The sequence below is a fragment of the Mesoplodon bidens genome, assembly GCF_964165515.1.
Source record: "Mesoplodon bidens genome assembly, chromosome: 11".
NCBI lineage: Eukaryota > Metazoa > Chordata > Mammalia > Artiodactyla > Ziphiidae > Mesoplodon > Mesoplodon bidens.
Genome location: NC_138167.1, coordinates 32058867 through 32083853, shown reverse-complemented (window position 1 = coordinate 32083853; position 24987 = coordinate 32058867). Strand labels below are relative to the sequence as shown.

Here is a 24987-nt window from a genome sequence, read left to right as displayed (position 1 = left end):
CTATGCACAAATATTACATGATTTAATTCTGGTTATACACCTTTAGATTAAACTCATGCAATGCACTTGGGAATGACAAAACATGTTCAGGATGAAAACATTCTTTGAAAATACAGAAAATGTGCATATTAGTGACAATTTACTTACCTCCAAAATTTTATTACATTAAATTCCTCTAGTCTATTCTTAATCATCTAATTTGCTGTTAGTACTATGTATAAAATTTTAAAAAGGAAATACACTGCTTTAAATTGATTTCTGGTTGTTCTCATTATGTTTCAAAATAACAGTCAAATCAATCCACTTGGCTTCTTGCATTACTTAATGCTTTCCAGGAATTGTTTAATCCAGGAAAGAAGAATATCCAGTTCACTGATGGCTTTGTAGATTCCTTTCTTTCCAATCTGCGAATAAAGTGGAACTATTAGAAGCAGAAATATTTCACATTTTAAAAAACAAAGCATTCAAAGACAAGAATTTGGAATACTTACCTCATAAAATTTTCTTTTCATCCTGGTAATGGATTTCATTTCTCTAGCTGATGAAGCACAGGAAATCTAAGAAATCAGAAGTAAATACAGAAAATATTGTTGAAAAAGAGCTAATAATACTCACTCTTCCATTCACTCAACCAACATTTTTTGAGCAGGCATAATGTGCTGGGCATGATATACACTGGCAAATATATAGTACCTTGTCTCTGTCCTCACAGAGCTTATAGTTTCATGGGGGAGAGAGATGATAAATAAGAAAACAAATGAAAAATTAAAATTTCCAAATTACAATTAAAGCTGTGTTTGTAATGCAAAAATTCTATGATAGAAATTTATAGCTGCTTTCAATTGGGTGGTCAGAGATGGTTCTTTCAAGGAATGACATTTAAATTAAGATCTGGAAAAGGAGAAGGAGCCAGCTATATGAGGAAGTGAAGAAAGAAAATAGGGGTTTGGGGAGGATGCACAGGAGAGAATAACTGAGGTAACCTGAGTGAAAAGTGTGCAAATGTCCTGAGGCAGGAAAGACCTAGTGCTTTCCAGAAACTGAAAGAAATAAAGCATGGCTGGAGCAAGAGAGATATGGGAAGCATAGGAGATGTGAGAATGACAAGAAAAATATTTACTTTTTGAAAAATCACCCTGGCTGTTATATACATTGCACAGTACAATATTCAGGTGTTGATTGCCAGGAGAAAGCACCAAGAAATTAATATTAGTTTCTAAATTAGGAGGAGGAGCAAACTAATGTCTTGAGAAGATGGCTTGTACCTTGGCGGGGGGGAAACTGCCAGTCTCCTTTGAGGAGGTGAATTTTCAAACCCCATCTGAGCACAAGAATTGCTTAGGAGTCAAGTAGGAGGAAATTCTTCATCATCCTTTTTTCTCCCACAAATTTCCATAAGGTTAAATAGAGAAAAGGGAAGGGAAGAAAAAAGTGAAAGTGTCTAATTTATCTACTTAGCTTTTACTCATAAAACCTTAGCGCTGGAATTGACCAAGGACATTATATGGTTCAATTCTTCTCAATTTACATAAAAGGAAACCAAGGCCCAAGGTGTCCCAGGATGTCCTGACCTCGTGATGAAATAGTGTCAGTGCATCAATAAAGATAATACATAATTAAAACTAGAGAAATGGAAGCAGCTAAATGACAACACCTATTAAAACAAATAAAACACGGCCAACATCAACCCACTGGTCCCTTTAGACCAGAACACAGAGGAAAAGAGGGGACAGGGGAGGGACAACATTCAGGTCTTTCTCTTATCAAGAGAAAATAACTGAAATGATTTGATAGTTATCTCCTGAATGCTGTTGCAGGGGCCTAAAGGTGGTGATGTTGTCATGACCCTGCCCAAATGGGGACTCTACCTTCAGGTCGGACCCTGCGTAGGAAGAGATTCTTCTTGTGAAAGGGGCTTTCATGATGAGGCACAGAAGAGCTGCAGACACAGAATATTCGGGTGAAGGTTTAGTCTGCAGGACTCACAAGTGCTGGACCTCCCTGTGATAAGAGCCGTGAATTTTTTTAACATCTTTATTGGAGTATAATTGCTTTACAATGGTGTGTTAGTTTCTGCTGTATAACAAAGTGAATCAGTTATATGTATACATATATCCCCATATCCCCTCCCTCCCACCCTCCCTATCCCACCCCTCTAGGTGGACACAAATCACCGAGCTGATCTCCCTGTGCTGTGCGGCTGCTTCCCACTAGCTATCTGTTTTACATTTGGTAGTGTATATATGTCCATGCCACTCTCTCATTTCGTCTCAGCTTCCCCTCCCCCCCTCCCCGGGTCCTCAAGTCCATTCTGTACATCTGCATCTTTATTCCTGTCCCTAGGTTCTTCAGAACCATTTTTTTTTTAGATTCCATATATATGCGTTAGCATATGGTATTTGTTTTTCTCTTTCTGACTTACTTAGCTCTGTACGACAGACTCTAGGTCCATCCACCTCACTACAAATCACTCAGTTTTGTTCCTTTTTATGAGGAGTCGTGAATTAAGAGGACACTTCCTCCCACACCAGATCCTGTGAGGCAAAAACAATGCATGACAGATCCAGGACAATGGCAGCCAGTGTCAGAGCATACTGTCAGAAGGAATTCATTCCTTCGTTAAACAAGCATTCATGAAGTGCCTACTCAGTGTCTGATCGTGTGCTAGGCACTCAAGACATAACAACGAGTGAAACAGAGTTAGTAAACAGAATAGTGGTGGACAGGAAAATCAACAAAATACAAGATCCGTATTAGAAGATAAAAAATCCAGCAGTTCCAGGAGCTTCCTTTTTATCCCAATTCCCCTTCATGTGACAACAGAACTACTAAGAAGATTGTTAGACAAAAATAATAGCAGTCAACATGTATTTTGTTAGTATTATGTATCAGGCACTGATCTGAAGGCTTTAGTTATATTAACTCATTCAGTCCTCACAACAACCCTATGAGGTAAGCACTATTTTTATCCTCATTTTATAGATTAGGAAAGCGAAGCATAGAAGTTAAAATTCTGCCTATTTTCACATAGTAAGTGGCAGAGCTGAGATCTGAAGTATTCTGACTCCAGGGTCCAGGGGAGATGTTGGAAATGCCTCTAAAAGACTAAGCTGATAGGCAGAGAGAGAGAGGTTTCAACCTGAAAATGGACAATGTGATAATAAACAAAAGAAGAAATCCTCTGTGCGTTTGTGTGTGTGCGTGTGTTTCCCTTTGTTCATTTGTTTTTCAGATTGGAACTGCAAAAGCAAATTCTAGAAATACCAAGTCTAGTTCCAACCAAGTAGAGTAGCTATGGAAAAAACTTAGAGAATTCTGCCCATTATATTTTAAATGGAGAGTTTGATTAGATGTTAAATCTTTCTAGTCAGAAATTATCTAATATAAAAGTAATTGGCCCAAATCTTGGAACTGGGAAAACAAAGAGGACTTCACAAAGAGAATCAATACTTGCTAATTCCAATACAATCGATCAAAGTTCTTAGATGCAAAGATCAATCGCAAAGCACCAAATAAGCAAGTCACAGGGCACAATATCAAATATGCTTGTGTTGGGGTTTAAAGATTTCACATGGAAAATGGGATACCAAAGAAGTCAACCAAATTCTGGATGTTACAGAAGCTGACTATCATTAAGGCATTCCTGCTGACTAGGCCCTCTGCCCAGAGAACTTGGGTCTGCAGTGTCTCCCATAGCACGGTGGGAAGTACAAGAAAGGCTTCTGACTTCATCTAAGGTACAAGCTACCCTAAGAAGAGCAAGGAGAGTAGAAAAGGAGAAAAACAAGGTCGGGCAAACAAACAAACAAAGAAAGAAACAAAAAATCAAAACAAAAAAAATCACTTAACAGTGCCAGTGCTGCCACCAGAGCTCCACGGGTTTATGGGATGCTTTCTAGCACCTTGAGCTCCATTTACTATAAATGACTCCTAGTAAAGACCTGATGCAAGAGGTTTTCATTTTCCTCACTGTTGTAAATATGTCTACAGACCCAGTAGGACAGCCTGATTTTACTGCTGTAATCTAGATTGCTTTGCTTGGAAAGAAGAATTTACAAAAGAATGATTTCCTTTACCTTATATTTCAGTGTATATAGTTCCATTTGCTGAAAACAGAATGCACAACCAAAGGGCAGCAGTTTTATTCTAAGAACGGCTGAATGATTTGACAAACTCAACCAAAGCGGACACTATCTAGACTAGAGGCAATTTATTAGTAGGGCTGGAATAACCAGAGACAGGTTCAAAAAAAAAAAAGAAGTGTGAAATAGTCATGGAATAAACAGGCTAATAATCATTCATCATTAAATCAATACATTTTTATTGCATGCTTACTATACTCTAGGTATGCAATACTGTCTCTGCCCACATAGCAGAGATATATTTAATTTATAAAAGTAACTCTCATGGTGAAAATTGCCTTGGGGCACAAGGGATGGCTCATAATCTACTGACAGTGAAGCAAAATTACAATACTAAGTGATAAATACTGTGATTTAAAACAAACAAACAAACTGCTCTGGCGACAGAGCAGAGGCAACCCAACTGTGGGATGCCAGAAGACTTCCAGAAGGAGAAAACAAGTGAGTTGCATCTTGAAGAGTGACTAAGATGGAGTGGAAGAAGCAGAAAGAAGGGACAAGTAGGCAGAGGAGGCACAATGCTCCAAGGCTGGAGAGAGCAGAGATGATTTACACACCCTTTGGGTCTCAGCTGAAATCCTCAGATTCAATTATCTGTGATATGGTCCCCAACCTCTGGCCCTCAACGTCCTTTTGTTTGCTCCCTTCATGGCACCTATCACAATCTGAGAGTTGCTGAAACTGGCTGAGAGCATTCTCAAGGAGTTCTGTACAGAAAGAGATATTATCTATCAATTTTTGTTGAATCCCCAGCTTCTGGAATAGTGTTCAGCAATACTAGATACTCAGTAAGTGTTTCTTGAATGAATGAATCAATGAATGAAATGCAAGCATCAGCTATGGCTTTGGGGCTCGCAAAGCCCACTGGTTTAATAATAGTTTGAAGCATATCCTGGGCATTAGTGAGCACTGTTTAAAACAATTAGATTAAAAAAATAAATCCTTAAATCTGCATCCTCAGTATCCTCAATGTGTTTGAAAAATCATGCAAGTTTGTATTGTGTATTATAACTGAAGCAAAAATGGATAATTCATCTCCACTGATAATTCTAAGGAAATGAAATACTTAGGCCAGGGAGTGGATAGCTACACATGGCATAGTCTCTCACCCTGTATTCTCATGAATAACGACCTCAAATCCTTTCTACAAAAAGAGTTTTATTATACTATAGCCTTTTATGAATATATACAGTATTTTCACAACCACTGGAGGAATGTAAAACCATACATAAGATCTTATATTATATTTATTTATTTATTTATTTATTTATTTATTTATTTATTTATTTATTTTAATCTCAGCATACAACTTCAGACAGGATTGTAACCATCTCTTTTTGTTTTGCTTTGTTTGGGGATTTTGTTTCCTGGTTTTGTTTTTAGTTAATAGTTAAAGACAGGTCCTACTCTGGCTATGGCCTTGGTTTCCTGAAACTTTCTTTCCCCCAAATTGCAAATAATAGATAAGGATTCAGATTAAAGATTAAATTAACTTAATTTTACTATATGACAGTGGATGTAGAGTTTTAAGCAAATCTTATTTACTTTTTGCAGCTTTTTCCTGTGAGGTCTTACAAATATTATCTGAGGTGCATTTAAAATAACAGGTGAGAAAATTATATCAGGGTAGCCAGTTTTGAAAATAGATTTCTAAAAATTCAATGTCAGTTTAGCAAAAAATGGACACCAGGACATCGACACAAAAGTACTGAGACCATAAATGTTCATAGGAAAGCTGGAAGTAAAATTTAAAAGTCAGCGTTATTGGAAGAATAACTATATTTGCAACCAAGGAAGTTGCATGAAAGGAGGAAAAAATGACTAAACGATTAGCCAGTGCTTTTCCTCAAAACCAAATTCATAATCAGACATTTAATTATAATTGTAGATATTCAATATCTGAGTAAATATGTATCAGAAGAGTTTACAAAAACATTATATTTCCATACTCTCTATAACTGAATCATCTGATATAAAGTATATATAATCCCACCTACCTACAGTAATCTTAGACCTTCATAAAACATTTCTCCATGTTCCAATCATAGGAAAAAAACTAGAAAGAGTTTCTAAATACCTTAAATAAAAACATATACTAGGATAAGCATAACTTTATTGCTGATTTTTTAAAATTCTCAGCATAATAATCATTCATCAGAATGAGTCCATGCATCGAAGTTAACTAGACTTATTGTGGCGATTATTCTGCAATTGATATAAATATCAAGTCACTGTGTTGTTACCTGAAACTAATATGATGTTATATGTCAATTATACCTCAATTTAAAAAAAGAATGAATCCATGCAATTTTGCACATGAAATGGTAGAGCTATGCCCCATAATTTTGACAGAAAATTTATATATCATTAACCAAGGAATGAATTTGTCAGAAAAGAGATTCTATAATATTATAATTAGAAAATATACTTACCAAGATTAAAACCAATGATTCATAAATGATCTCTTTATCTTTCAGTTAAAGTAATACTATAAATAAAACTCTAACATTAGGCACTAAAAATGTATTTGATTGTTTAAGAGAACCACTCCTTTGGAAATTGTTGAGAAAACGTAATTGGAAGAATATTAGTGTTCTGTGTATGGAAAGCAATAGGAAAAGACAGTAACAATTTTACAGAACTACTACATGTTAGGTGCTTTGATATATTATCTTACTTAATTCTTCTAACAACAGCAAGATGAGATTACTGGTATTGTTGAAAACAGGTTTAGGACTTTGCACTTAATGAAAGAATAAAACAGAGTTTGTCTCACTTCCTACTTCTGTTTTTATCAGTTCAATTTCAATTTTTAAAATATTTGAAATTACAAGGATAAATAATTGGCAGTGCTTCACAACTTGATAAGCTAGTTGCAACTGAGGATACAAATTACTTATCAAACATCCTACAGGAACTGGAGACACAAATATTCTATTTGCCAAGACTTACCAGACTTTAAAATTAATTACATACAATTAATGTAAAGAAATGGAGCTCTTTAATTACCAATTACTATTCAGGCTCTCAAAATGTTAATTAAAGTAAATGATGAAATCTTGAAAGCTAATGTAATTTTTTTCAGTTTCAACTTTGATCACTAGCAATTAGCCAAATTATTTTATGAATTCAAATAAACAACTATTAAGTTCCCTTTCAAGTCTGAGAGTATTTGAGTTCTATAAGAATCTTTAAAATGTCTTGTAACATATACCAACTTTCCAAATACCATTAGGGCAAATACCATGGCTAACAAAGATTAAAAATAAATATATTTATGTTACCCATAACTTTTTTCTTTAAACAGTTATACACCTGAATTACCCAAATCAGACTAATATTTTTAAAATTTTTTCTTTTATATTGGAGTATAGTTGATTAACAATGTTGTGTTACTTTTGGGTGTACAACAAAGTGATTCAATTATACATGTATCTATTCTTTTTCAAATTCTTTTCCCAATTAGGTTGTTACAGAATATTGAGCAGAGTTCCCTGTGCTATACAGGTTATCCATTTTATTCTTTTTTTTTTTTCAGGATTTAAGCACAGATCTGTGTGACTTTATATATTTATTTTTTTGGCCGCACCCTGCCTGTGGCATGTGGGATCTTAGTTCCCCAACCAGGCATCGAACCTGTGCACCCTGCATTGAGAGTGTGGAAATATGTAATATTTTATTAGGTGCTGCAAAATTCTTAGAATGTTCTCAGAAACAATAAGATGGCATTCAAATACAGTGGTACTGGGATTCCAGACCTTGGGGTCTATCACAAAAATTACTGTAGTTTTGTATCTTAAGAGTGGCTCGAAAAGATGCCAATCTTTGTGGACTTATAAAGAAATCCCAAAGGCAGGTAGCTTATAGAATCAGAAAGACTTCTCAAAAATAAAAAATAATTTAAACCCATGAGTTAATAATGAAACTAAGAGAAAATAACAACTCATTGATCACCCTGGAAGAATGTTAGAAAATCAATTCCTTATATTCAAAACTGGGAAATAAAGAAAAAGAATTACATGTTTATTCTGCCTGTCTTATACGATAAGTTCCTCAGGACAGCCAAATAGTAAGGGGTAAGTTCTCTTTACAGAATTATCCCCACTTATAAATAAAGTAGGCATAATAGGATTTTAAAAGCATCATTTTTCAGTTTTATGAATTAATAGATCAAAACAATAATTATCAATGACTGCTAACATAGAAATAGAGGCCATATAGTGCATTCTAGAAGCTAAAAGAAAGATTGATCATGTTAAGTAGGAAAAGGGAAAATATTAAAAAGACCAAATTCAGACTTCTAGAGATAAAAACTACAATGTCTAAGTTGAAAAATATACTGAATGGCACTAAAGCAGATTAGATACTACAGAATAAAAGGTTTATAAACTTGATGATGTAGCAATAGAAACTATCCACAAAGAAACACAGAAAAACACGGCAAACAACACAGAATCAGTGAGCTGTGGGACAACTGTCAATGGCCTAATGCATATGAAATTAGAATTTCAAGAATAGAAGAGATAGAAGGAGGTACAGAAAAAATTTTTTTCTGAAAAAATAATGGCCAAAAACTTCCAAATTTGATGAAAACTATAAACTCACAGACGGAAGAATTTCAATTGACTCCAAGCACAAAAAGCATGAAGAAAACAAACCAATGCACATTATAATTAAATTGCTTTCAACAAGTAATAAAGAAAAAATCTTTAAAAAGAAAGAAAGCCAGAAAAAAAAGGTATGACATAAGAACAAAGATAAGAATGGGAGAAGATTTCCTGTCAGAAACAAGCCTGGAGACAATGGAGCAACACCATTAAAGTATTGAAGAAAAAACTATCAACCTCAAATTCTATATTCAGAAAAAATATATTTAAAAAATAAAGAGGAAATAAAGGCTTGTTTCTGACATAAAAAAACTGAATGTATTCATCACTGGTAGAACTGTACTACAAGATCTGTTAAAGGACAAATGCTGGAGAGGATGTGGAGAAAAGGGAACTCTCCTACACTGCTGGTGGGAATGTAAATTGGTGCAATCACTACGGAAAACAGTATGGAGGTTCCTCAAAAAACTAAAAATAGAGTTACCATACGATCCAGCAATCCCACTCCTGACCATATATCTGGAGAAAACTCTAATTTGAAAAGATACATGCACCCCTATGTTCATAGCAGCACTATTCACAATAACCAAGACATGGAAACAATCCATTTTTTTTTAATGGGCGAAATATTTGAACAGACGCTTCACCAAAGACAATATATAGATGGTAAATAGGTAAATCAAGAGATGGTCAACCTCATTAATGATTGGGGAAATGCAAATTGAAAACACAATGTAATACCACTACACTCCAGCTAGACTGGCTAACATTTTTAAACACTGACCATATGAAGTGATAGCAAGGATACTGAGCAATTTTAACTCCCACACTCTACTGGTAGAAATGTAAAATGATTCAACCACTTTGGAAAACGGTTTAGCTGTTTCTTACATAGTTAAACCTACACCTAACCTATGATCCAGCCATTCCACTCCTAGGTGTTCACCCAAGAGAAATGAAAATATCCCTCCAAACAAAGACTTGTATACAGGGCTTCCCTGGTGGCGCAGTGGTTGAGAGTCCGCCTGCCGACGCAGGGGACATGGGCTCGTGCCCTGATCCGGGAAGATCCCACATGCCGCAGAGCGGCTGGGCCCGTGAGCCATGGTCACTGAGCCTGAGCGTCCAGAGCCTGTGCTCCGCAATGGGAGAGGCCGCAACAGTGAGAGGTCCACGTACCGCAAAAAAAAAAAAAAAAAAAAAAGACGTATATAAATATTAATAGCAGCTTTATTTGTGATAGTGAAAAACTGGGAAAAAATACCAAATAGCCATCAATAGATGAATAGATAAATTGTGGTATATCATTACAATGGAATACTACTTGGCAGTGAAAAGGGAGAAGTAATTGATACACTCAATAACATGAATGAATCTCAAAATAATTATGCTGGGTGGAAGAAGTCAGACATTAAAGAGTATAACACATACATAGATTTTCCTCAATTTACGATTGGGTTAAGTCCCTATAAACTTATTGTTAGTTGAAAATATTGTAGGTCAAAAAAGTATTTAATACTCCCAACCTTCCAAACATCATAGCTTAGCTTAGCCTACCTTAAAAGTGCTCAGAACACTTACATTAGCCTACAATTGGGAAAAATCATCTAACACAAGCCTATTTTATGATAAAATGTTGAATATCTCATGTAATTTATTGAACACTGTAATGAAAGTGAAAAACAGAATAGTTGTCTGGGTACAGAATGGTTGTAAGTGAATCAGTTGTTTACCCTCATGATCACATGGATGGCTGGGAGCCGTGGCTCACTACCACTGCCCAGCATCAGGAGAGAGTACCGTACCATGGATCACTGGCCCAGGAAAAGAGCAAACTTCAAAATTTGAAGTACAGTTTCTACTGAATTCATATAGTTTTTACACCTCTGTAAAGTCAAAAAATCATGCCATTGTAAGTCAGGGATCATCTGTAATACCATTTACATTAAATTCTAGGAAATGCAAATAAATCTATAGTGACAGAAAGCTGGTCAGTGGTCCCCTGGAGACAGGGTGTCAGGGGGAAAGAGGGAGCGGATTACCAAGCCACACAAAGAAACTTTTGGGGGTGATGGACATATTCATTATCTTAATTGCGGTGGTGGTTTCACAAATATACACATACATCAAAACTACCAGATTATACACTTTAAATACGTTCAATTAATTGCATTTTAATTATATCTCAAGAAATCTATTAATAAATACATCATAAATGTTAAAGAAATACACAATATATGAGAGAGCATACATACTACTCTTATGATTGCTTTTATGCATGGGGCTCCTCAAACTTCTAGCAGGTCTAAAGCAATTTGTTAACCTTTCTCCAAGCTTTTGTTCTCATAGTGGATGACACCACCATCCAGCCAGCTCCCCAAGTAGAAACCTTAGGCTCATCCCAGTCTGCTCCCCGCCTCAGACTCCCCTCGCCCTTCCCTGTGGCTCTGGTGTGCATACTTTAGTCCAGGCACATTATTGCGATGCTCTGTTCATTGTTTCCTTTGCCTCAGGTCTCACCCCGACTTATACCCCTCTCCATTCACCAAAGAGGTCTTTCTAAAACAGAGTATTTAATCAAGCCATGCCTTTCAGTGGCTTTTCATTTTCTTCAGTATGTAATTCAAACTCCTTAGCCAGTCTTACCATGTCTTTCTTAGTCTAGCCCCTATCGGCATCTCCTGGCCAAAGTCTAAACTACAAGCCTCCCCTTTACGTTCCCCAAGCCACATTCACACACTCATACACATACATTCATACTCAATTACTTGTAACTTCCTGAATATGGTATGTTGTTTTATACCATCAAGGCTTTATTCAAGTTTCTCCCCTTGCCATTCCTGCCCGTTATTCCCCAGGAAATTAAATTCGATCATCACATATTCTAATAGCACTATTTGTGTCTATCCCCACATACACCCCAAGCCTCAGAGCAGGTAGAATTATTAACTACTTCTTCCTTTGCACTTCCCCAGTGACTTTGTCAGACAGAAAACTCAGCATGAGCACATGTCACATTTCATGATTCACTAAACTTCTTTGTTTACATCTCTCTCCCCAAAAGAGCATAAGCTCTGGAGAGCAGGGACTAAATCATCCTGGTCTCTCCTACCCTAGCACCTAGGACAGGATCTAGACAATATACAATTAAACCAAACTGCTGTAAGCCAAGTTGCAAAAAGTCAATTTCCAAAATTTACTTGTTTCTTTTAGTCATTTAGTTTCAATTGATTGGGTTTTCCTTTTGTCTTTATAACACCAGTTTTTGTCTGTTTCAGTTCCCTTCTTCCTCATGAAAAAAATATACTCATAAGAAAAGACCATTCATTTACTAATCATGAACCACCCTGTACCATTGTGCAGTTATGTCCCACACATGAGAGCCCAGTTTAAGAAAGTGTTCCATTCATTGTAACATGCTCACGCAAGGCTATATCATTTTTCTACTTTGCACAAAGGTACCTTATAAGCTAAGGATGGTCCTGGTCGTAAATAATATACTAATGAAAAATTCTTGAATAATTATGGCACAGACTGCTAATTATTGGCAAAATTTATTTCCTCTTCTTCCTAGGCATAAGCTAGACTACGTTTCCCAGGATTCCTTGCAGTTATTGTGGCCAGGTGACTAGTTCTTGCCAATAGAATATGACCAGAATGATATGTGTCATTTTGGGAGCCAGGCTTATAAGAAGCTGGTATGTCTTCTTCCTGCTTTCATCCCCCTTTGCCTGACCAAACGCAAAAGGCCTAAGGAATGACAGAGCTGCAATGTGGAAGGCCTCCGGATCTCTGATTCATGATGTGGAGGAAAGTAATCTCATCCAGAAACAATCCAAATGGAATTTTACATGAATGAGAAATAAAGTTCTAAAATGTGAAGCCACTGAAATTTGTGGGCGTATTTGTTACAGCAATTAGTGTCTCTCTGATATTGAAGTTGGTATATATACTTGAATGTGTTCTTGACTTTGGAAAATTCTTACAAATGCATTCTTCCCATATATAAGAGTATATTAATGTTAAATATATGCATAAGAATTCTGCATGTTCAAAAAGATTCAGTTTTTATGACTCTTCTTTATTTCCCCAGCCTCCCTTCTCTCTGCTACTCAGTCTCCCATTCCAAAGGTAGGAATCTGGAACTGAGACAAATTAGAATATTTCTTAAAATGAAGGAATTCTTCCACACGAAGATAAAAGCCAGTAAACTAAAGCCAAAGAAGTAAAAGAAATGATGGATTCAAAAAGTTGGTCTTTTGGTAAATTAGCTATTTAGCAAATTGACTTAGAGCAGGTATGTGGAATATTCTGAAAATATGTTTGGGGAGAGGAAAGATGGGGGAGGGAGGAAGGAAGAAGAGGGGAATGAAAGAAGGAAGGGAAGGAAACCCTTGGTCTCAGACACTCGATGGCTAACCATCAACTATAAATCCACAAACCCTCAAAGTGTGGATAATTATTTATTTCCTTGCCTTCAGCGCATAGTAATAAGTGGCACACTGTTATGTAGAAAAAAATAAATGAAGGGAGAAAAACAGGGTGGTTTACTTGTCATGGACATTTTAACTTTGTGCTTGAGTTTTTTTTCATAAATTTATTTATTTTATTTATTTTTGGCTGCGTTGGGTCTTCATTGCTACGCACGGACTTTCTCTAGTAGTGGCGAGCGGGGGCTACTCCTCATTGTGCGCGGGTTTTTCATTGTGGTGGCTTCTCTTGTTGCGGAGCACGGGCTGTAGGCACATGGGCTTCAGTAGTTGTGGCTCGTGGGATCTAGAGCGCAGGCTCAGTAGTTGTGGCGCACAGGCTTAGTTGCGCTGTGGCATGTGGGAGCTTCCCGGACCAGGGCTTGAACCCATGTCCCCTGCATTGGCAGGCAGATTCTTAACCACTGTGCCACCAGGGAAGTCCCTGTATTTGAATTTTGAGCTAAGAAATCTAAAGCCTAGAAATGTTCAATGGTTGACTGGTGATATTAATGTCAAAAGAGTTGTACCAATATCTGTAGCCAGTAATCTTAAAGTTCCATGGGAACTACAAAATGGGGAAGAGATATTGATCAACTCTAGCTCATGATATGTGATCCACTATCTAATTCCTGGTTGCTCTAAACTTAGTTTTTTTCTCTGGTGATACAAAACAACCTCCACCAAGAAAAACTCAGATATAACCCAGGTTATACCCCCGAGGTAATGAGATTTGGTAATAAATTACATGAGCATTCCATCACTGGAATTGTAATATCTCCCAACCCTAATAATACCAACGAAGTCCAACGTCAGTGTTAAAGAAGGAATTTAGTAGTTTGCTCTTGTAAATAAGTGAAAAATTCCACCTGAATATAATCAACAAATTCTATTAGGTAAAATAGGGCTGATGATATGAAAATTTTTATTATCACAAAGTAAAATATTTTTGCATCTTCAGCAGAGTAATATTTTTTTAACAGTTCTGGATGTCCATTAAAAAGTATCACCAGGGCTTCCCCGGTGGCTTAGTGGTTGAGAGTCCGCCTGCCGATGCAGGGGACACGGGTTCGTGCCCCGGTCCAGGAGGATCCCACATGCCGCAGAGCGGCTGGACCCATGAGCCATGGCCGCTGGGCCTGCGCGTCCGGAGCCTGTGCTCAGCAACAGGAGAGGCCACAGCAGTGAGAGGCCCGTGTACCGCAAAAAAAAAAAGAAAAAAAAAGTATCATCAAAAATAAAACATCCACATAGAATCAGAGTATTTTAAAAATACCATATACAATTTATAAAGAGGTTGTAGTAATCCTTACTCCTTAGTATTTTCTTCAATTATTAATATACAAAATAAATAATTGTTGGATTCTCTAAATCATAGAAAGCAATTTGTATCATAGATTTTGCTGTTTTTTGCTATTTACAAGTTTTTTTGGGGGGGAGCAGTTTTCAGAAGAGCAAACACCAATGCTTATGGAGGGCATAAATTCAAATCCCAAGTAAGTAAACACATTAAACAAATTACTATATGCCAAAATTCTGGATGTAAGTTAACTGTCTAGAGCTCTGGAAGCAACATCATAAGCGCAACACTGGTTTTTTAATCAACCCCTCAGAATCTGATTTATCCTAAAGCATCACATAACCAAAGCATTATTCTAAATTCTGGGTCCTGGAAACAGGGGCTGGGCCATTTCCTCCTGTTTCCAGATCATGGAGGAGGCCTTGAACCAGTTTTGAAATGTGTCGAGGTTCTGCAGAAATAGAACCTGCAGAACTCGGGGCCCCTCTCAAAGTCCCTCCTTCTTGAAAACTTACCTGCTCCATCCAGACTCTAGTATTCTGCTCTGAAACCCCAGGGCTTTGTTAGTACTAATATTATGGTGCTTTTCCTTTCTTCCTCTTGTTATAATTGTTTGTGAAGTTACCTTGCCATCCCCTTCCTTCTGCCTAGAACCCTCCTACCAACACACACACACACACACACATACGCACACTGCAGAACTCCTAGAGGATAAAGTCTGTGTTACTCATTTTTCCCACAATACCCCAAATAGCAAGGGCAACAGGGGAAATACAAAAAGTGTTAATTATTTTCTATGTATTGGCTGTTTCTATATTGACTATATTTAGTGTCCCTTTTTTTTTTTTTTTGGCCGTACGTGGGCCTCTCACTGTTGTGGCCTCTCCCGTTGCGGAGCACAGGCTGCGGACGCACAGGCTCAGCGGCCATGGCTCACGGGCCCAGCCGCTCCGCAGCATATGGGATCCTCCCGGACCGGGGCACGAACCTGTGTCCCCTGCCTCGGCAGGCGGACTCTCAACCACTGCGCCACCAGGGAAGCCCTAGTGTCCCTTTTTGACTAAGAAAATATCACATCTCAGAACAGTCCAACCAGAGCAGCAGAGAGAGGGAAGATGAGCAACATTCTCATCAATATTTTCTTCATCATTAATCGTTTTAAAATATTTTCCTCATTAGTGTTTTCTTATTAAGATGTTCTTTTTCAAAAACTCTTCATGGACACATCTTTCAAATTATTTCATAAGTTATATTTTTCCTGAAATATTGTTTATGGAAACATCCTTCATGAATATAAATATATTCAATGACTATATTCATTTTTATAAAGAACAGTTAATTAGATATAAAGTTGTTAACTAGGCAACTAAAAGGGTAAAGAGAGACATCATAGAGGTAGTAACTGCAGGAAGCAGTTACCATCTCCAGGATGGAGGGAACAAAGAGAAGAAGTTGAAAAAAAAATGGAAATGACAGCCTCTGCTGAGAGCGACCTGTTTGCCTTTTGCGGTGCAGTCATTCTTGACTCAGAATCAGCACATCTAGGGGGCTGTCTGCATCTAGTAAAAAATGAGATGACCCAGATTGGGTTATAGATGCTATTTCTGGTTTTATTTTTATTTTTCAACTCCAAATTCTATAGACCAAGACATGGATTTAGTCTCGGAATCCATTCCTAGAAAGTCCACCCAAGTTTCAGATGGTTAGAGACACAGTATGAGAGAGGAGAGCTTTAAAGCAACCAGCAGAACCATTGGGAAGGGGGAGAAAAGTTTTCTGTAACTTGCAAAGCTTTGATTCATTGCCATATTCAAGAATTAATTATAGCCTGAGGTCCCTGGAGTGAAGAGGGAAAAGAGAAACAATAGGACAATTACACATCTGGTGGAAGGCACAGCTGCTTCTGCTTAGGAAAGCTGCCCTCATCCCTGTCTCCCCGAATTAAAGCAAATGGTCAAAAAAGAAGAAAAGAAAATATCACATGTAAATTAATGTCGCCTACTTCACATTTTATAACTTCTCCCTCCTAAACTCCGCCTCAACCACTAATTTAGAATTCCACACAGAGCAAATGCTCGGTTAATTTATATTAAACAGATACAAGCTTCTGTGGCCAAAAATATAAACTTACAATTGGCAGAAAGGTTAAATGCAAGGCTTATTATTAAAATTAAACCTATTGCCCTAAAGCAATGTCTGTGGAGACTTTCTAAAGCTCAGGCTAATCCTAGACTTCTTTTTTACAGTTTCACACAGGTGGTTGGTTTACTCCAGCACGTAAATGCCTTAGCTTGTGAGACAAAGTAACTGAAGCTATCAAGGGTTGTCTTGTGGTGGGAGAATGTAAGAAGGAAAGCCCAGAGTTAGGTGGCGCTCGGGGTGGTTGTGCTCATATTTGGCCGGAAGGGGGAGCCAGCCGCTTTGGAAAGCCTCCACGACCAGCCTGAGAGGTACCGCCTGCTCCCATGGCGCTGTGGTCCGAGGCATTGAAAAAAGCATCTCTTGACAGATTAAGGTCCCTTCAGGAAATAACTTCTCCCAAAACAAATCAAGGAAAACCAGAGTTCCTAGATCGCTCTATGTTTTCTAAGTTTTTCATCTAGAACATTGCTTGGTTTGGGTTATAACTATTATGTGTTTTCTAGCTATTTGAACTGAAGAACCAAATCAATGGTCAAAACAGACATGGCTTTTGTTGGTTCCAGGTGTCCAGATATATTGTACTGTATCAGGCAAGGATTTCTAGTGCCTCGTCATCATTAACAAAGTTCATTTAAATAATATTACATTAAGTTGGATGGCTAGTGCAAGAGACAGCACCTACACAGAGGAACCAAGGACGCTAGCAAAAAGAAAAACAGAAGGTGCTTTAAAAAGTGGGGGGATGGGATCTCTGAAGACAATCCTTGTCTCCAGATACTGAAACAAGACCAGCTCACTGTTCCTTAGGAAGACTCCATTTTAGCCTATAGTGGCTGCCATAGGTCTCATTTACCCCAATATCAAGTCCTTCAAAGGATTATTCTCCTCTTCAAGTCTTTTCATGGTGAAAACTCTTACTGAGGATGATAATGACCTAATCAGCTGGTGGTAAAATGAAATATAAAATTACATAATCGTTCAACTTAAATAAAGAGTCTATACTGATTTGGGTACTGGGAGCCTGCTGAGCTCCCAGGCCGGTTCCCTGCCCTCCAAAGCTCCCTCCAGGCCGCGTGGGTCCTTGAGGTCATAGGAGGGAGGCCAAGGAGATCCGGAGAGGCAGGTGGGAAGAGCCATCCCGGAGGGGCGGGAGGGGAGCAAAGGGCGATTGCCCCGCCCACTTGTGCCTGGGGAGCCTGCTGAGCTCCCAGAACAGTCCCCTGCCCTACAAAGCCCCCTCCAGGCTGCACTAGTCCTGAGGGCATAGGAGGAGGGAGGCTGGGGAGATCAGGAGAGGCAGGCGGGAGGGGCCCTCCCAGACCAGAGGAGTGGGAGAGGAGAGGAAGGTGTTTGCCCCGCCCACTCGAGCCCAGGAAGCCTGCTGGGCTCCCAGGTGAGGTCCCCTGCCCTCTGAGACCAGGGGTGGGGGGCACGCCTGAGGCCCTTCTGTTCCTTGAGCCTAAACCCCACCCCGCACATCCTCCAGGGCCTTTTCCAGCCCTGTGGGTCCTGAGCATTGGTCCCGCCCACCACACAAAACTTGCCCTTGCTTAGGCCCTGCCCTCCACAGCCAAGGCCTTACCCCAACCCCTTTTTTTCTTTTCCCTCCTCCTACTCTTTTTTACTATTGTGGTACTGATGTACCTTCCAGTTGTTGATTCATCTGTATTTTTATTTTTATACTCTTTCTAACATATCTGTTAGTTTTCCAGTCTAATTTTATTTTTTACTTTGTTATTGTTCTTTTTTTTTTTTTTTCACACCCCACGCAGCTTGTGGGATCTTGGTTCATGAGCCAGGGTCGGGCCCAAGCTCCTGTGGTGGGAGCTCCAAGTCCAAACCACTGGACTAACAGAGAACCTCAGGCCACAGTAGAAATGCTACTGTGGAGTAGCAATACACATGTCAGATAAAATGGACTTTAAAATAAAGACTGTTACAAGAGATAAGGAGGGACACTGCATATAATGATCAAAGGATCAATCCAAGAAGAAGATATAACAATTATAAATGCTTATGCACCCAACATAGGAGCATCTCAATACATAAGGCAAATGCTAACAACCATGAAAGGAGAAATCGGCAGTAACACATTAATAATAGGAGACTTTAACACCCCACTTACACCAATGGAAAGATCATCCAAACAGAAGATAAATAAGGAAACACAAACTTTAAATGACACAATAGACCAGATAGATCTAATTGATATTTATAGAACATTCCAACCAAAAGTGGCAGAATAAATTTTCTTCTCAAGTGCACACGGAACATTCTCCAGGATAGATCCATCTGGGTCACAAATCAAGCCTCAGAAAATTTAAGAAAATTGAAACCATATCAAGCATCTTTTCTGACCACAATGCTATGAGATTGGAAATCAATTACAGGGAAAAAAAAAACTGTAAAAAACACAAATACATGGAGGGTAAACAGTGCACTACTAAATAACCAAGAGATCACTGATGAAATCAAAGAAGAAATAAAAAAATACATAGAAACAAGTGACAATGAAAACACAACAACCCAAAACCTATGGGACACAGCAAAAGCAGTTCTAAGAGGAAAGTTTAGAGCAATTCAATCTCACCTCAAGAAACAAGAAAAATCTCAAATAAACAATCTAACCCTACACTTAAAACAATTAGAGAAAGAAGAACAAAGAAAACCCGAAGTTAGTAGGAGGAAAGAAATCATAAAGATCAGAGCAGAAGTAAATGAAATAGAAATGAAGGAAACAATAGCAAAGATGAATAAAACTAAAAGCTGGTTCTTTGAGAAGATAAACAAAATTGATAAACCACTAGCCAGACTCATCAAGAAAAAAAGGGAGAGGACACAAATCAATAAAATTTGAAATGAAAAAGGAGAAATCACAACTGACACTGCAGAAATATAAAGGATTATAAGAGACTACTACAGACTACATGCCAATGAAATGGACGACTACAAAGAAATGGACAAATTCTTGGAAAGGTAAAATTTCCCAAGACTGGACCAGGAAGAATTAGAAAATATAAACAGACCTATCACAAGTAATGAAATTGAAACCATAATTTTAAAACTTCCAACAAAGTAAAACTGTCTCTGTTTGCCGATGACATGATACTATACATAAAAAATCCTAAAGATGCCACCAGAAAACTACTAGAGCTAGTCAATGAATTTGGTAAGGTTACAGGGTACAAAATTCACAGAAATCTCTGGCATTCCTATACACTAACAATGAAAAATCAGAAAGAGAAATTAAGGAAACACTCCCGTTTACCACTGCATCAAAAAGAATAAAATACCTAGGAGTAAACCTGCATTAGGAGGTGAAAGACTTGTACTCAGAAAACTATAAAACACTGCTGAAAGAAATCAAAGATGACATAAACAGATGGAGAAATATACCATGTTCTTGGATTGGAAGAATCAATATTGTGAAAATGACTCTACTACCCAAAGCAATCTACAGATTCAATGCAATCCCTATCAAACTACCAATGGCATTCTTCACAGAATTAGAACAAAAAATTTTACAATTTGTATGGAAACACAAAAGACCCCAAATAGCCAAAGCAGTCTTGAGAAAGAAAAACGGAGTTGGAGGAATCAGGCTCCCCGACTTCAAACTATACCATAAAGCTGCAGGAACCAAGACAGTATGGTACTGGCACAAAAACAGAAATACAGATCAATGGTACAGGATAGAATGCCCAGGGACAAACCCACACACATATGGTCACCTTATCTTTGATAAAGGAGGCAAGACTATACAACGGAGAAAAGACAGCCTCTTCAATAAGTGGTGCTGGGAAAACTGGACAGCTACATGTAAAAGAATGAAATTAGAACACTATCTAACACCATACACAAAAATAAACTCCAAATTGATTAAAAACTTAAATGTAAGACCAGACACTATAAAACTCTAAACATAGGAAAACATAGGAAGAACACTTTTTGACATAAACCACAGCAAGATCTTTTTTGACCCACCTCCTAGAGTAACAGAAATAAAAACAAAAATAAACAAATGGGACTGAATTAAACTTAAAAGCTTTTACACAGCAAAGGAAACCCTAAACAAGACAAAAAAACAGCCCTCAGAATAGGAGAAAATATTTGCAAATGAAACAACAGACAAAGGATTAATCTCCAAAATATACAAGCAGCTCATGGAGCTCAATATCAAAAAAACAAACAATCCAGTTTAAAAATGGGTGGAAGACCTAAATAGACATTTCACCAAGGAAGACATACAGATGGCCAAGAGGCACATGAAAAGATGCTCAATATCATTAATTATTAGAGAAATGCAAATCAAAACTGCAATGAGGTATCACCTCACCCAGTCAGAATGGCCATTATCAAAAAATTTAGAAACAATAAATGATGGAAAGGGTGTGGTGAAAAGGGAACCCTCCTGCACTGTTGGTGGGAATGTAAATTGATACAGCCACTATGGAGAACAGTATGGAGGTTCCTTAGAAAACTACAAATAGAACTACCAAATGACCCAGCAATCTCACTACTGGTCATATACCCTGAGAAAACCATAATTCAAAAAGAGTCATGTACCACAGTGTTCATTGCAGCACTATTTACAATAGTCAGGACATGGAACCAACCTAAATGTCCACTGACAGATGAATGGATAAAGAAGATGTAGCACATATATACAGTGGAATACTACTCAGCCATAAAAAGAAACAAAATTGAGTTATTTTTAGTGAGGTGGATAGACCTAGAGTCTGTCATACAGAGTGAAGTAAGTCAGAAGGAGAAAAACAAATACCATATGCTAACGCATATATATGGAATCTAAAATGAAAAAAGAAAAAAAATGGTACTGATGAACCTAGTTGCAGGGCAGGAATAAAGAGGTAGACATAGAGAAAGGACTTCAGGACATGGGGTGGGAGGGCAAAGCTGGGGCGAAGTTAGAGTAGCATCGACATATATATACTACCGAATGTAAAATATCTGGCTGGGCAGCAGCATAGCACAGGGAGATCGTCTCGGTGCTTTGCGATGACCTAGAGGGGTGGGATAGGGAGGATGGGAGGGAGGCTCAAGAGGGAGGGGATATGGGGATGTGTATGCATATGGCTGAGTCGCTTTGTTGTGCAATAGAAACTAACTCAGTACTGTGAAGCAATTATACTCCAATAGAGATCTATTTAAAAAAAGAGAGATTATACAATTCACTGTCTTAATAAGATGACCTTATAAGTTAAATATAGAATACACCAAAGATAAGGGGTGACATTTCCATTATTTCAGGCAAGGGAACTGGCCCAGAGCATTCTCTCCGTGTTTTGCCAAGAGGTAGCAGTTTGTAATTTTATGCTTGTTGTTATTTTAATGGAATAGGAGAGTTCATGGAAAACTATGTGACCCAAGTCCCAAATAAGGACGTAACTTAAACACAGACTAACCAAAGAAAACATAAATATGTTGAACTTTTTAACCTAACTGAGCAGCTCACCCTCATAAAAATGCCTCTGCACTATCAACTGGAATTTGGGTTACTGAGTACTTTCATGGACCACAAGAAAATGACCTCCTAACTCTTAAAAACTAAAACTCTGCTCCCAACTGCCCAGAGTTCAAGTTTCTGTAGCCCTGATGCCCAAGGGTAGAAAGCTCATTTCCTTCTGGCAACCCCGGGACTGTGATAGTCACCAGGAGCCCACAGCCCAGTTTGTACCACCTTCAAGTACAACCACAGGAGGCTTGAGAAAGCATACTTGGAGCCCAAACAATGTCACAGAAAAGATTCAACGCTTCCCACAGAGGCAAGCCAACTAATACTGCACAGATCCTGGCCTCGTTGTTTTGCTTTGTTTTGTTTTTCTGTACTAATCTTTAATATTGTGGATGTTTTTACAGAAAAGTGTGGTCACTTTTACCTTCTTAATTAATTCCCCATTGCTTAGGGTGACAGCAACCACACTGCAGCATCAAATTTAGGGACTAAAGAAGACACACTTTTTTTTTCATTTTGTTTTGATTGAGACTTTGCCTTATACAGGGTACAACTCTAAAAACTTATATAAAAATAAGATAAAAAATCAATCTAAAAGCTCTTATCAATATGGGAAAGAGAGGAGGTGATAGAAAGAGAGAAGAAAAGAAAGACAGAGGAAGGAAGGGAGGGAGGGAGGGAGGAGAAAGAAAGAAAGAAAGAAGAAAAGAAAGAAAGAAAGCAAGAAAGAAAGAAGAAAGAAGAAAGAAAGGGAAAGAGAAAAAAAGAGAGAGAGAGAAAGAAAGAAAATATCCTAGAATAGCATTTGTCACATAGTTGGTGCTTAAGAAATATTTGTTAAATGAATGAATGAATTAGTTGGGAGTCACATAAAGAGAGAATGATTTGAAAAAACAGATATTCATTTGAGAAGCATCTCCTGTCACTTTAGCTCTCTTCAACATGTTTTCTGTGCCATTCCTTAAGAAATAATACATAGTGGCATTACAAGTTATACAGGGTTATTTGATACTGTTTCCCTGGTGGTGGACTCTCCATTTGGACTACAAGCCAACAATTAGAAAACCCCTTTACCCACTCTTTGGGGTGAAGACAACTTCCTACATGCTGTTTTCTGGATAGCTGTCTAGGATCAAATTCACCTTATTTGCTATGCATACTTGCACAGTGGCTCAATTTCTGTCTAAGGCTGTGAAAGTCTTCCACAAAGTGTATTTCCTTGCAAACGTGTAATTGGAGTTGACCAAAAACATCTTCCATGAAAAAGGACAGTAGTTGTTCTTGGAATCTTTTCTATAAGTTTTTCTATAAATAAGATAGAATAGGGCTTCCCTGGTGGCGCAGTGGTTGAGAGTCCGCCTGCCGATGCAGGGGACACGGGTTCGTGCCCCGGTCTGGGAGGATCCCACATGCCGCGGAGCGGTTGGGCCCGTGAGCCATGGCCGTTGGGCCTGCGCGTCCGGAGCCTGTGCTCCGCAACAGGAGAGGCCACAACAGTGAGAGGCCCGCATACAGCAAAAAAAAAAATAATAATAAGATAGAATAAATTGCATAAGGTAAACTATGAGTAGCTTTCGTAAAATGACACTGAAGCATCCCCCAATTATTACTTCAGGACCATCTGGAAAAAATAAAATGCAAGGAAATAAAAGCATCCAACAAGTAGAAATGTGAGAAAGAAAAAGACCCTCTGGCTTACCATAAACAGCTTTTTTGTTTTCTTTTTTAATAACTGTACTTTTTTTACGTGATCTTCCTACAATAAAACAAAGAGAAATAAGATTTATCCAGAATTTCAAACGTCCCTTTGGTCATCATTCTAAGCAGAGCCTAATACTGGAATTGTTGCTTTGAGCCTTGCTGCCTTGACATAGAGCGTATCAACAGCTTGGGACAGTGTTCCCCTTGGGTAGCAACTTGCGGCGAAGGAAGATTGCTTGTGCTTGGCAATGGCAAGAGACAGAGTGACAAACAGCAACCCAGACCTCAAAATGCAATTCACCCACATTTCCCTCCACCCCACTCTGGGCTCATGTCACTCACGGCAGCCAGACAGTTACTCGTGTAGGTTAGATGAGAGGATAACCTAGTTACTTTAACCCTCAAGGTTGCCTCTCCAATGAGATGCTGTGAAAGATAACTTACAGGTTAGAGAGAGGAAGATCACTTCAGTTGTTCTGTTTTCTTAGAGCTTGCTTCATAATCAAAAAACGCTGACCACATCATCTGTGATCTTAAGTAAAAGCACAAATTTACCAGTAAGGTTGGGGCCCTGTTTCCAAAAAGAATTCAGAACCTCTGCTGCACATCACAACAGATTTCAGTATTTTAAAAGTCATGTCATGCTAGTAAAAGAACTTGTTCTCCAGGATGCCATGTGATTTTTTTTTTTTAATATGAAAAAAAATCTCCTTTTCTAACAAGTAGCCCAGGAAAATTTGACCAAAAGGTAGAATGAGCAGCCCTGGGAAACCTGCTCATGACCTCAAATGGGTATGACATTTGTCCTTTGCCAGATCCTTCACCTGCCCCCCTCTTCCCTCAGAAGCCATCGTTCTGCAGCCTGGCATCAAGACCCAAGTCCTCAAGAATTTTTCCAGCTCAGAAATTGAAACCCCCCAAATATATTCAAGACTTTTTTGAACCTGGACCCAGGATTAAGACCTACAATTTAATAGGTTCTCTGTCATCTCTGTCCAAGCTGACCACCCACACTTTTCCTTTAACTCTAGACTTCCAGGAGAGTGCAAACTCCTTACCTTTTCATCTTTGAATTCTCAGTGCCTACCACGATGCCTCATGTAAAGAAGCATATTCAGCCCTAGATGAATTGTACTTCCCTTTCCACATC

General features: G+C 38.2%; 1 protein-coding gene across 1 annotated transcript; it reads right to left on the bottom strand.

The window, feature by feature from the left end:
• Positions 1 to 317: 317 nt before the first annotated feature.
• On the bottom strand, positions 318 to 24144 carry IL26 (interleukin 26; the record flags this gene model as incomplete). Its single annotated transcript, XM_081249307.1, has 5 exons — positions 318 to 404; positions 492 to 557; positions 23301 to 23429; positions 23836 to 23892; positions 23974 to 24144. 5 exons carry the CDS (start codon positions 24142 to 24144, stop codon positions 318 to 320), a joined length of 510 nt encoding a protein of 169 aa, XP_081105433.1.
• Between the last annotated feature and the right edge of the window lie 843 nt (positions 24145 to 24987).